Here is a 14920-nt window from a genome sequence, read left to right as displayed (position 1 = left end):
AACATTCTAGGCCATTTTTACTAAAATGTTAAACCAAAATTAGTGGTTAGTCAAAGTCTTTCTTTGTTCCAACCAGATTCAAGTTATTTTGAATTGACTGTCATACAGATATATCCTTTCTCTGACATTTTCTATTTAACCTTTTAAACGCCGTAATTCAATTTTTTAATTTTTATTTTTAATTTTTTGTTTAAATGTCTCAATTTACCTTTAGTATAGCTAACCTAAACATGTTTTGGCGAAAAAAAATTTCTAAAAAGGGTTTTCAGGATGTTCCCATTTGGGAACATCGGCGTTTGGAATGAAGTAAACGGGAGGATTGATCTCGAAACTTTATTACTTCGAAATGGATGAAAAAATATGAATATTTTTGTTTATTTTACATATTATTATACTTTTCTCTTCTGAATGACACTTTTTCTTCCTTATTGTCCATGGTATTGAGGGAAGCGAGATGAACGGAGTCTCTTTTCACATTCAATGCCCGTTTTCGCACGTTCTTGTGACAAACCGTACAACGTCACTGAGTGAAGGGGACAAGATAATGGTTATCTGTTTTTCTATTTAGAACAGGAAGATGTGATTTAGGTTCAGGTCTGCTTGACACCTTCACTGAGAGTTAATATGATATCAGCTAGATGTTGCATATAATCCAGATGAAGTATTTTGAAAAATAACTGCAGAAGATCCATTGCCTGAAGCTCGGGGAATTTTTCAGTCAATTTTTCTAGTTTTTTTCCCGGAAGATTTTTTTCAAACTTAGCATATTTTTTCCACCTGGGCTAGGGTTTTTGTTTCAGCTTCTTTGCTTTTGGAGTCTAGCATGAGGTTGTGCTTCCCTTTTGATATTCTGAATTGTGAAGCTGATCTTCTGAACTATTTGAACCTGTAGCTTCATCGCTAAGCATCAGGTCAACCTGGCCGCAGACATCTTTAGGATAAACTTCATTTAAGGCTTCATCGTTTATGTGTTCTTCATCACTCAGACTCGCGTCTTTATCAGGTAGAAAATACAAAGATCATGCTCGTGTTAGTCATCAAGTTCGCTGTCGGATGAGCTGTGGAAATAATCTAGCGCAGCTTCTAACGTTAAAAACTTGCGAGGCACCTCTAGACGGCTGCTTATACGGAATCACAGTTCAAAAACACTAAATAGATTAAAACTACATTATTCTGAGTCTAAAAACAAACTCGTTGGTACGTATGAGACTCAGTAAAAGAAACATAACACATGTGAGCCGAGTAATGAAATTATGAAATGAGACTGGCCAAAGTTCATAAAAGGCCCTTATCTTTACCTACCCGTCAGTCACAAGATACATTTCAAAAGTGTGAAACACATACAATTCTTAGAAAGTGAATAGGGTAGAAAACAAGAATTCCAACCCTGAAAACGCGATTCACTTATAATAGAGAGAATGCATGAAGGCGGGTGTGAAGGTCATATTTACAATAGAATAGTGGTGTGAAGGGCAAGCTGATTGATAAAAAATGCATGTTCGTGAATGAAAGAACTGAACACGTGTAATCAACACAAAACAGATTGTCCACAACAAAATATTTGAAATAAAGAGGAATCACACTCAAATTCCGCAATTGACAAAAATCCCCCTCAAATACTATACTCTAAACGCCGATGTTCCCAAATGGGAACGTGTCGGTTCTTATGGAAATAACTCACAAGAAATAATAATTGGAAATATTTTGTTTAGTTGAAATAAAATCTATGTCCTCTGGCTACTAAATAACGCCAATAAAATATTTTTTACATTTTTTTCTTTAAAAGCAGAGACAGAAAAACTTAGACAAATTCTAAGTTCAAAAATTCAGTAAATTTGACTTTAATTTCAAGATAAAGATTAAGCGTACTTAAAAAATTAAGAACACCTAAAATAAATTCATACTGTTATGTATCATTTCAGAAAATATGAAGAGTGTAAACAAATAATTAGGTTACTAAAAAAATTCACAAAAAAATGTTCCCATTTGGGAACATCGGCAGGTAAAAGGTTAAAAAAAATTGGCGACATTAATTAATCATATAATCGCCTAAAAAATGTCAAGGAGTGTTTCTGTGCCGTGAAATTAACATCAGCTAGTTTTATGTTGCAAGCTCGAATTCGCACAAACAAAGAAAGAAAAACAAAAGCTTGCCAAAAAAGCAATTGGATAAAAAGAGGTCTAATTAAGCCAAAGTAGAACAGGTATTATGGCCTGAATCTTGTAAAATAACTTGACTCCATAGAGCTTTTTCCATGATAGCTTATATACTTTCTAATCATTTTTTAAAACACTTTAAAAAATTCAAAAATAAACAAATCTTAAGATAATCCAAAATCTGCAATATTTTAATGAGGACTATTGAGATACAAAATCAACTACTTGAACACAATGCTTTAAACAGCCATGGAGATTAGAAACTATGGGACACGTGTAAAAAAGTTCAGTGAATTAGCTATCAAATTTACGTAGAGGCACCTGCAATCCTGTAATCTGTGGCTCAAACACCCGCTTGCAGAGCATGATTTTTTATAATTACTAGTCTATCAGAATCTACATATGTTCATGAACAATTCAACTACAGAAATCTTACAAAAAACATTAAAATATGTTAAGCACTAAAACTTACTTTTGCTTGAGGCCATAACTTCGTGATAATTTTTGTTATTCTTTCAACAACTTCCAATCTAATGAAATGCTCTGCTTGTGTTGGAGATATGTAAGTATAGAAATCTTCAATTTCTTCATGTAAGCTAAAATTAAAATAGAAATATCATGTGAAATGAAAGTAATGAAATCATAGACTACTCAAAAAATGTAATGAAGTCCACCCCAGCCACAACAAGAAACTTACATTAGAAAGTAACTTTGTGAGTTAAAAATTAGTTATGCAAGAAAAAATTACAATTTTTTGAGGAAAAATTTAAGGAGCTAAGTCACTTATTTGGTTAAAAATCGCCTAAAACAGAGCTTTTGGAACTTTAAGTTCAAATAATTCTTGGTATAAAACTGTTATAATTAGAATTGAAAAATGTACCCTGTCTGATTCAAGAATGAAACATTATACATAAATTGCTAATTTTATTGATTTTGTTGAATTCTTAACAAATTGGTGTGGGGGGGGGGCTTTCTTTAAGATCCCCAGAGGTGCAAGAAGGTATACACCACTATATACAACCCCTAATTTCTGGCATCTAGCAAAATCCTACATTTCTCTTTTTTCCAAAGTAAGTGTAATTCAGTGGCGCAACCAGAAATCAAGTTGTTGGGGGGTGGGGCACTTGGCAAAAAAAAAAAAGAAAAACAAACCTGTGATCTGATAAGGAAAGAAGAGAAGGGGGGTTCGGTTCAAAATTTTTGAAACTTGAAGTTTTAAAAAGGCAAACTTTAGACTGAACTAAATTTTTGGGAGCAAAAACAAGCAACAGTCTCAGCAGAAAGTTGCAGAAATTGCAGCCTTAAAAAGGGGATTATAGGCCATATTTGTTAACGGTAGGGTAAGGGATGGGGCTCAGGGAGTGCTCCCCAATTAATTAAAAAAAAAAAAAAAGATTGGAATTCATTCTTCTTCCCCCTCCTCAATTTTCGAAATTGAAGTACCTAAACCCCAATTGTAGACAAAATTTACATGATAAACAATTTAATGGGGAAGAGGTGCTGGAGCTCTTCCCTTAAAATTTGCTTCAAAATTATGGTGATAAAAAAATAAGCCCTATTTTATATTCAGAGGCTATTCCACTTAAATTTTTTTCAAGTGTAGTTTTAAAAACTTACGCAAGGGTAAGCATGAAAAAATGGAATTCAATATTGAAACAAGCAGGAACTGATTTTTTCTAAAAAGGCCAGGATAAAAATTTCCAAGAATGTTCTTCAACTTTCATGACATAGAGACTGATAAAAGTGATTGAAATAATGGGGATATTATTGATTACTAGGGTTTTTCAGAACAAACGCTTGTTGTCCTTATAATTTTGTACAGTTTAACAATGACATTTTCTTATTAATCAAGGCAAAACATTTATATTTTCAAAATTTCTACATTCCACAATGATTTCGAGCATAAAAAGGCATTTTGTGTAGGGTCTGGTGGGGGAAAGTGGTCAATGGGGTAAAGTGATCAATGGGGTAAAGTGGTCATAATTCAAATAAATGGCTTTACCTCAGAAATAAATGTTCGAATGAATGTGAAAATTTTATTTTAGAGTAGTGCAGTTAAAAACTACATTTTGAATACAAAATTTTGCAACTGGCAAAATTTTATTTGGTAAAAAAAAATATTTTGTGTGATTATGAATTTTTTTAAAATATAAACACCTTTTTTAACTTCCTTGAGAAATTTTGTTTGTTAGAATTATGAACAGATTGACTGCACAGGAAGCTTCCTACATGTCTCAAGAACTCTTACTCATTAGCAGTTAGCTGAACCTATTTTGAATAATTTTTTAGAACAATTTTAATAAGATGGGGTAAAGTGGTCATAATATTAGGCTTAATGAATATTGTTCTTTTAAAATCACTTAATCTTTAAGTACAAGGCAGATATAAATTAAATATTATTTTAACTTAATATGTATTGTTTTTACAGTAAACAAGGTTAAATATATGAGTATATGCGCATGCATACTCATATACTCGTGTAGGCACGTATATATACGTATTAACATAAATGCACCAATGAACGCGTAGTATATGGGTAACTGCAAGCATTTTTTGTCTATAAAGATATACATTCGACTATCGATACACGTATATACCCGCTTATACTCGTACATATACGAACACTTATATACTCAGGTAGACACGTATATACGCGTACGTACTCGAGCTGACACTTACATACTAGGATATGATATACATGTATGCAGTGCGAGTTTAAGCTCTTGGGGAAATTTTTAAAAGGTGTTAGAGAGGAGGATAAGAAGCAAGAATCATAAAAAACATATGGCCACAAACTCAACGCTGACGCGCTACATGCACGCAAAGCCAGAAACTAATGAATGCAAAACACGTCAAATTTATTACAAAAAAGACAATTTTACACGACTTAAGAAAGTTTTAAAGTGATTGATGAAACTTGCGGCCGGCATCTGTAATACATGCGTCGCAATCACTCTGTTGCAATTACGAGACTCTTGAAAAACTTTCATCAGTCGCTGCGCCTTTGTTGCGATGCATGTATTAGAGCTACTACAGGCCTTACTTTTTAACAACTGTCTAAATATTTCTTAAGTACTAAAATGTCGGGTAAAATCATCTTTGTGTAACAAATTTGTGACCTGTTTTCATTCCATCGATTTCTGGCTTTGTGTGCATGTATCGCGTCAATGACCATAAGTTCCTTATGATTCTTTGCTTCTTATCCTACTCTTTCACACCACTTAGATTTTGCCCAAAATTTTGGATTCACTATGTAAGCATACATGTATATTAGCGGATATACTCTTAGATATATGTAGATACATGTACTGGTGTTTACACGTAAATATACGTATATACGTCTAACAAGTATAGAATCGTGTTTACACGTAAGCATACGTATATACTCTTGCTTCCACATATATATACGTGAGAAGACACGTACCAAACACGCACTGGATATATCCACGAATTAACTCGTGTATACCCGTATATGTATGTAAGTACACTACTGGCCGTTAAAATTGCTACACCAAGAAGGAATAGTCTGAATAAAACAAAATTTTGCACACGTGATGGCAACATTGACACTAGAAAACGATTACAAAATGAAAGCAAAATGATCATTTATTACTGGAAAAATCTCACATGAATGGAGGTTTAAGTACCCTGTTGCGCCACCTCTAGCTGGAATGTAAAAACAGATACAGTCGAGCATTGAGGTACAGCAGTTTCATACGTTGTCTTACATCTTCTCGTACCACAGTTGCTGTAAACGCGCCACTAATTTGATCAAACATACAGGCTGTCCAATTTACCGTCTCAAGTGATCCCAGATATGCTCAATTTGTGACAAGTCACAAATCGCAGACCAGAGAAAGTGATAATGCGGAAGAGGAAATCCCTTTACACCCTTGCTGTGTATGACCGAGCATTGTCATGTTAAAAAATGGTTCCTGGGAGCCCCGTAGTGAGTGCTAACAGATATGGGTTTGATCGAATGAGTGGCACGTTTACAGCAACTGTGGTACGAGATGACGCAGGATATCGTAGGAGACTGTTATGTCTCAATGCCCGATTGTTTCGCTTCAAGTACATCGTACATTCACGCTAGAGGTGGCTTAACAGGGTACTTAAACCTCCATTAATTCGAGATTTTTCCAACCATAAATGATCAATTTGCTTTAATTTTGTAATCACTTTCTAATGTCAATTTTATTATCACGTGTGTAAAATTTAGCTTCATTCTGGCAATTTCTTCTTGGTGTAGCAATTTTAATGGCCAGTAGTGTATCTATCTACACTTATACATGCGTATATACGTCGACTATACACGTATATACTCAGAAACTCGGGTATGAACGTATATACTCGAGATACATGTGCAAACACGCAAATGATGTTCGTTTTGCGCGTATATACTCGCATATACACGTGACTCATATATACTCGTGTAGACACGTATACACTCTTGTAGGCAATCACGTATACATGCTAATATGCTCATGTATACACGAATATACTTCAGTAGGCACATGCATGCATGTATCTGATGTATACATGTATTTATTCATATATGAACATGTTTACTATTGTTTACACGACACGTATATACTCGTGCATACCCGCGTATACTCGTACATATACTTGTAACTAAAAATAACTGAAATATACAAATAATAGGGTTATTTGTAACAGTTTTGCAGCTGTTTTTAACTATGACCACTTTACCCCATGCTATGACCACTTTCACCCACCCCATGGGGTAAAGTGGTCATAAATACAAAGGGAAATGAAAATGTTATAAAACTACTTAAATCAATATTTTTTTTCCTGAAATTCAATGTACGTGTTCTTTAATAATGCAATGTAAAATAATAACAAAAAAAGTTGAAGTAATTAAAGAATTTATTGTATTTATTATCCACCTAAGTTGAAAACCTACGATTTTATGACCACTTTACCCCACCAGACCCTATCAATTTCACTGAATTATTTCAGAATTTATTTTTTTCTAGGGAAGTTTTCTGCTGTTCTTAGAATTCTGACCACCACTGTAAAATATATTACAAAGAAATGGCACCAGTGAAAGAAAGAGAACACTCAAAATCAACTACTTTGGTAGCAGAGGCATTTAAAATTTTTAATAATTTTATAAAGCAAATTTGCAATGAATTGACAAATGTTCCTTTTCTCTGTAAAGGAAATTTAATTTAAAGATGAATAAACAGTACCTTTGAACCACTTTAATTTTAACCTATTACACTATTTCAAAATTTATCATTTAACACCATGAATGCAGCATAATTCTAAAAATTAAATAGTTATTGAAATATATTAAACTCATCTGAAAAAGAATGGTCTCGTTGTTGATTGAAGACAGATCAAAAGCATGTTCACGAGTGAATCAAAACAGCGAATGACTTACGTTCTTCGTTCTGCCTCAAAAAAAAAAAAAAATTCTGCCTTTTCCAAATACGTCATAAAATTATCTGGTTAAGGGCTGGTGTACCTCAAAACTACAATTCTAAATTGGTAGCCACTGGCTAATAAAATTCCACAAAATGGTAGCTAAATTTCAAAAATTGGCAGCCAAACTTGGGGGGGGGGGGGGGGGGGGGGGGGAATGTAAAAATATCAACATCTTCAAAACTCCAGCTAATCTAGAGCAAAAAAAAATCCTTGGGAACCATTATAAATACCTACCCCATACTTACCAATTTTTGAGACCACTCTTTCATCTGAATAAAAATTTGTCCAAATTTAATTAAAAATGCACAAAATAAAAAATGATGTATAAGTATGAATGCAAAGTGTTAATTAGTTAATATATTTAACACTTGAATAAATCGATATGGTCTCCTTTTTTAGAAAGTTTAAAAATAAAAAAGATCCTGAATTTAAATACCGTATATGCTAGAACTGAGATTAAAAGTTCCACTTAATACGCGGGGGAAAACTTCAGAAAAATTTTCACAAACAATTCTTGGGGAAAAAAAACTCAAACTTGAACATTTTCTCAATTTTATTACAACCTTTTTAAGTAGATTCTATAGAAGTAAATATTTACACATTCTGCTATAATTTTACATGGTCTGACTGTGAAATAAAGACGAAATAATTACAGTAAACAGCCAAATATGCGAAGAGTGAGGGAACAGCCATTTTCGTGAATTTTCCCGATAGTTGTGAATTAATCCTCATTTTTTGAAAATATTGTATAATATGGCTACAGCACAAATTTTTATTCATATTTCAGGGGTCTGGCCAGAGGAAATTTGGGTCCGTTAACGGACCCTTCACAAAAATCTGATCAACCAAAACGGACCTTTCACAAAATCCCGACCAAACAAAACGGACCCTTCACAAAATTCTGAGAAACAAAAACGGATCTTTCACAAATTGTTTATTGAAGAGCAAATCTCAAATCAAAATAATGCAGCATATTTCCAACGATAATGTTTGGAATTTTTTAAAAAGTTTAATTAGAGGTATCAACTTATACAAAATCTGCTAATTTTGCAAAAAAAAAAAGCGCTCTTGTGACGCTCTTGCAAGCAAATAACTACTAAGGCCAAATAAATATAATGCTTGTTGTTGGTTTCTATGAAAGAAATTAACAGCTGAAAGTCTGTTTGGTTTATAATTTTGCTTGTTTGTTTTATGCAGCGGAGTTGTTGCAAACTTCTCTGAAAAAGTCAGTCGTAAGCACTTTTCTCCCTGCTCATGATTTAATAAACAATAATATACTGCGAAATGAACTTAGAACTGCAAAGAATAGTAGGGATGGGAGAGGGGGGATGTGATCGCTTCAGATAGGGTTACCAACTTTAAACTTATCGCCACTTAGCGCCTGGCGAGTGCGATGTTTGATGTTTAACTGTTTATTGCTACTTAGTGTCTGGCGGGGCGATGTTTAATTGTTATTTTGGGAAAAGTTATATGGGTTTGATTTTTCGATGCTAAAAAGGATAATTAATTTTAAATAAACTCTTTTATTCATCGTTTTGTTTCTTTAGATGAAAAATGAGATTCTTTCTTCATTTTGAAAAGTGCAGTCTTTTTAGATTCGATATGAGAATCATACTTTATTCTTTTTTCAAGCTAACTTCGCTTTATTAGGATGCCAATAAATGAAAAGTCTCTTTATTTTTGTAACAACGCTTATTTTAAGTTTTTAAAGCGGAATTCCATTTTCTTTTATGAGTCAAAAATTTAAATGCTGAATCGATGGTTCATTTTTTATTTATTTATTTATTTTTTATTCAACTGTGTCCAGAAATTAATGAAATGTTTATCATAGGATTCTAAAGTGCATTTCTAAAATAATTTTATCAGAAATATTTCTTTTACAAGTCGTTTTTATACTTTTGATGTTTTCACTTTGAGGATTACTATCTGTTTGCATCCGCTATGGGAATCTGATTTTTCAAATTTTTGATGTTTAGTACGCTTTGTTAAGAGCTAAACAATTAAAATATTTGTTTATTTTTGTAAAAATCGTGGAGTTTATAAATTTTAAACGAAATTTTGTGCTTTTTAACAATGTCTTGGTTCAAAAAGTTAAATGCTGAACCCCTGCCTGAATTTCTTCATTACAATTATTTTAAATACTATATAACATTTCTAGTATAGTTTAACATAATGTAGAATGGTAATAAATATTGACACTTGAGGGGTACCCATCTCCCAAAGAGCGATGCCGCCCTCCCATACTCCAATACCCGAGAAACGCTCAAGAATGATACTCTCAACAGAAAAGAGGGAAAACACTCAACATTAAGTGTCAATGATGCAGTTTGCGACATCTCAAAATTCAAAAATTTCGTTTTTACAAAAAAATTTTTTTTTTTTACAAAATTTGATTTTTCACAAAATTAATTGATGTTTCACAAAAATAATTGATTTTTTCACAAAAAACGGACCCTGTGAAAATTCCTGGACAGACCCCTGTATTTATTCAAAATAAAAGCAGCAAGTAACAAAAATTGTAGCTGTGAAATCGAACCATTTACAAAAATTGCAATAGCATAAATGAACCATTTTTGTGCAAAAGAATAATAATCCGACGCTTTTAACACAAAATGTTCATTACATTTCATTTCTATCCTTTTTACAATGTTTGTATTCCAAATTCGAGACAAGATGTTCCCGATTTTTCTTCTAAGTCGAGATGGAGTTAACTTATACGCAAATATATACGGTAACTCACAACTTTTCCTGGCTTTTGTATAATACTACCAGATAAATCATCGAAGGTCAATAATATTCTATTGCCCTCCAAAACGTCTTTAATCCATTTAGAAAAAACGAATGGTCTAGCTTTATTCATCTGGGATATAACTGGTTTGAAATTCCTATGAGGGCGAGATAATGACGATTGTGCAAGTCCTCTGCTATGGAATATGTGACATAAGTTAAAAATAATGGTAAGTACAAAATTAGCAATATCCATGCGGTAGAATGACACAGCAAACCAAAACGTTAGAATTTACAGAGCCGAATGCAATCGGATTTCGAACACATAAAACATCGGGACTAACGTGTTAACAGTTGCCAAGTGTACTCCCTAGTACAGGTACCCATATGGGGGGCAAGGGGGGCTCAAGCCCCCCCCCTCTTAGTAATTAGAATTGCCTTGCGTTGATTACTTTTTCCATCGCAAAAAAGAAAAACATTTCTTCTCCAGCCATTAATGAATAAGTTACTAAAAAGTTCAAATTTTAATAACTCTAGCCTGTACTGAAATCTGTTTCCATGTGGAAAATATCCTGCTAAACTACGTGAAAAATATCTGAGCCCCCCTTAAAATTTTGCATATAGGCGCCCATGCTCCCTAGTGCAATAGCTGAATCTTTAGTAGAAAACAGGATAATACCTCCCTTCTCCTTCATCCCTGACGATCCAATGAGCGAAGTTTTAGCGAACAAAAGAATTTGAGAACAGGTCATGTGTCAAGGTTTTTTGCTCAGAAAAGGGTTTGCATCAACAAATGGTAGCCACATTGGCAACTTTGATGAAAATTTCTTTTAATGGTCGCCAAAATGTGAAAAAAATTTGCCGACTGGTGACTGCAAGTTTTGAGCTTTACACTAACAGGCTGGTCACGGGTAGGAAAGTGGGAAACTTGGTATAAAATGAAAAGAAAGAACACAGCTGTGCCATGAAAACAACATCTATCTGGACACCCTATTCTCGACATGTCTTTGGCTATTCTAATTAAATTTGAATTTTAGTCTGATACTCCCATTTGGTTCCAATACAAAAGAAATAAGTGGGACAAAATTTTACGACATTTGAATAATACAGTGAAGCAACGTTTCTCTTTTCTAAGTTTTTATCAATCGTACATTTTTTAAATTAGTCCCTGGAAAGTAATATACATTAACCTATATTAATTATATGTTTTAACACTTGTATGCTTTTTTCATACAGTCCCTTCAAAAACGTATAAACGGTGCTTCACTGTATTTATAGGTAGCTCAAAGTAGATGAAGTTTGCATCATTGCCGAATATAAGTGTATTGACAAAAGACCAAACTAATCACAAATATGGTTGCTATTTCCATTTACAGAAATTAATTACATTGCGAAATTATTCTTTTATGTCCACTGTTTCAACATTAGCCAAGGAAAATATTCTGTAAATACACAAATGTTATTTGTAAGATTTTGCAGTTTATGCAATTCTGTACAGCACTCTGTGCATTGACAAAGTGTTGCGCTTTGACCGAAGAAGCATCAAAAAAGTAGTAAAAGTAAAAACACTTGTTTTACTGGGGCAAAAAAAAAAAAAAAAATTTATTCTGGAATATGAACACCACTTTATGTAATTGATTATTGGTGGCATTTTTAACAAATGCACAGGGTTCACTTCTGCTCAAAAAGTACTTTTCTGTAACAGATTCTAGGCTTGCTGGGAGTTCATTAATAAGGACAGTGTTCGCGCTCAACTATCCATAACCTGGGTCCGAGGGACCTATTAATGAAATAAATTTGGGTCCTTAGGTGGAAAAAATGAGTCCCTTAAATTTTAAACAGAAAATCTTAACGTATAATTAATAATGTAAAAATATTTATACTTGGGGGGAAAAAAAGGAATGAAATAAAATAAATTGGTTAATTTTGCTCTAATTTTATGTAATTATCATTCTAAAATAATTTTCAAATAATGCACTTGCAAGACTTAGTTACGTGAGAAACTATTTGGTCAGTTAAACAATGAGATTAACTCAAAATTTACCTTCGTAAAATAAAAAACGAGTGCCTCTGATCAAGCAAAAAGCACTCCCTCAATCTTTGCTTTCCTGGAAATGTTTTCTAAGTGAAAAAAACGAACAGCCCGACAATTATCATTGGCAATTACATAATAATAAAAAAAATAATTTAAAAAAATCACAAGCGAATGAACCCAACGCAAAAATCGCGATCGCAAAAACGAAACATTTTCTCCTACGAGTGTGAAAATTGCTCATTTGCAATCTTAAATCAGTATATTTGACTTTATTTTGACTCGTTCTAAGTACCTGTTTTGACTTTTGTGCTATTTTTAAAATCGCGCCAGTTTCAAAATGGCACGATCAATTAATACCCGACTTTTGCAAGTCCAAATAAAAATAGCCCATCAGAAAGAGATGAATTACAAGAAAAAGAACAAAGTTAAAATGCTTTTGTATATAATGCAAGTATTCATAAGCAATTTAACAAGAAAAATGTGAAGTTCAGAACTTTGTGTTTAGCGCGATCGGGAAAATGTTTGCCATTTTTTTTCTTCCCTCCTTTTGTTGAGGATGCAAAATAATGATTTTCAAAAGTAATTCTGGTTATATGAATGCAAAATAGCTATATTTTTACTGTACAGTTGTCTCATTTTCATCCTGAAGATTGCATTGAAACAACTCTTACTTTTAGTCTTTATTGCTGTTTTTAGGAATTTTCTCAAGGTAAAAGTTGAGGGAGAGCTTATTCTTAGAATACAGTACAACGGGTTATTTATGAACTTGCAATACTTTGCTCTCTGAGCTCTGCCCAGGAGGTCACTGTAGGCTCCAGTCTTATCACTAAAATTCCATTGACTGATCAACAATAGGGGGGTGTTGGAATAGCTGATAAAGAGATAGGGTCATTTAGATCCCTCTCAGTTGATTCTCCTGGTCACTGAGGCTTAAAAACATTTACTAAATAGATCTTTAGCATTTTCTCCAATTTTTTTTTTCGGGTATACATCTTTTGGGTTTTCTGTGTCCCTGGGACCCGATTTTTCGCGGAAGTTGCGTTCCTTTCCCGCGAATTTGCGTAAAAAACTCGCTATAGCGCGTAAACGCGAACCCTGTAAGGATAATTGCAATACAAGACTCAATAATAAGAAAAGGTGTCTGATGTAAAGGACTATAGAATACAATCTGTTAAAACGTTGTTGCACGACTCCCACTCAAGAGAGGATTATAAAGAAAATTTTCTTAAAATGATTTTTTTTTAATAGTTCAGCATAAAACTTGTTCTCCTTAGATTTCAATTTAATAAAATCTAAATTTCATAATTGCAATATAAAAATATTGATGAAGAAGTAAGTAAAATTGCACAGCTCTTTTTGACAATCAAGTGACACAACTGAACAGACGACAATTGGTAAAGCTGTGCAAGTGAATGAAAAAATAATGCTGCAAAGTACCTGAGATGATACCCAAAAGTATAAAATTTGAGGACTTCCTCACTACATGATCAGCTTCATTAACTGAAAAAATGAATTTACCTGATATGTTTTATCATGCAAAACTTGGGATATCAAACAAATCTGAGTTTTGGGAGAATTGTCACAAAGCACTAAAATTTATTGAAGGAAGCCAATATCAATCTTGCTGAAAGTTATTAATATTCCTTTAAAAGAGTTTAATGAAAAAATAATAACCAATGACTATCATTTTCAATTCTTGTTGCAGAACATCAAAAAACATTGCCCTGTTTATACCGATAGCAAAAAATAGTTAGGTATTTACTAGCACAATCACACCTATAGGGTCACTCGGGGTAAAATGGGTATAAAAACATTTTTTTTAGTTTCAATGACCCATAGCAGAAATACCATGAAATAAAATCATTTTTTTGTTCAATATTCTATACATTGTGCATCTTAGGTCTAATTTAAACATAGTTTGTGCTTACTTTTTGCTTTAAATTTAGTGTAAAGGGGTATACCCATTTTACCCCGAAGCACAGGATAAAATGGGTATATACTGTTTAAAGTTGAACTACATTGATACTAATGGAGAAAATAAAAGAAAATTGAGTTTAATTGCATTGGAGGATAAAACTTCCTCCAAAACAACCACAAAAAATGTTTACTGAACTAAATTTATGAACAAAAGGTGTATTAGCAAAGATTTGTGGTTTGGTTGAGGTAGTATTTTTACAACTTGTGATGCCTGCATATAATTAATGTCTTCTTTCTTGTGGAGCATAGCGGATAATCTGGTAGATTATTTTGTAGCAAATTTCTCAGTATATTATTCACCTTTAGCTAAGATTTCAATGATTAAACCTATGAATTACTCGTAGTGAATCGACTTCTTCCACAAACTCAACGATCCATTCGCCAATGGCTGGGTTTAACAACTGGGAGAACCTCTTGTTTTCACGTCTACTTCATTGGTTGTTTTATCAATTATTGTTAATTTCCTTTTTTTATTTATTGTACATTTTTTTAATTGTTTTTTGCTTTTTTTGTGTTTCTTGCCTGTTTTGTGTACAATCTTGCAGCCACCTGCTTTGTAGTAAAAACTTCTCC

General features: G+C 33.0%; 1 protein-coding gene across 2 annotated transcripts in view; it reads right to left on the bottom strand.

Moving 5' to 3' along the window:
• LOC129219453 (terminal nucleotidyltransferase 4B-like) overlaps positions 1-14920 on the bottom strand; it is a 91618-nt gene that overhangs the window by 69199 nt on the left and 7499 nt on the right. For both annotated transcript variants that reach the window (XM_054853848.1, XM_054853849.1), the window contains exon 2: positions 2630-2753. In XM_054853848.1, coding sequence (XP_054709823.1) covers positions 2630-2753 — 124 coding nt within the window. The remainder of the gene's footprint in view (positions 1-2629; positions 2754-14920) is intronic.

The sequence above is a fragment of the Uloborus diversus genome, chromosome 3 (assembly GCF_026930045.1).
Source record: "Uloborus diversus isolate 005 chromosome 3, Udiv.v.3.1, whole genome shotgun sequence".
NCBI lineage: Eukaryota > Metazoa > Arthropoda > Arachnida > Araneae > Uloboridae > Uloborus > Uloborus diversus.
The sequence above is the reverse complement of the archived record's forward strand: the minus strand, read 5'-3'. Positions and strand labels throughout refer to the sequence as shown.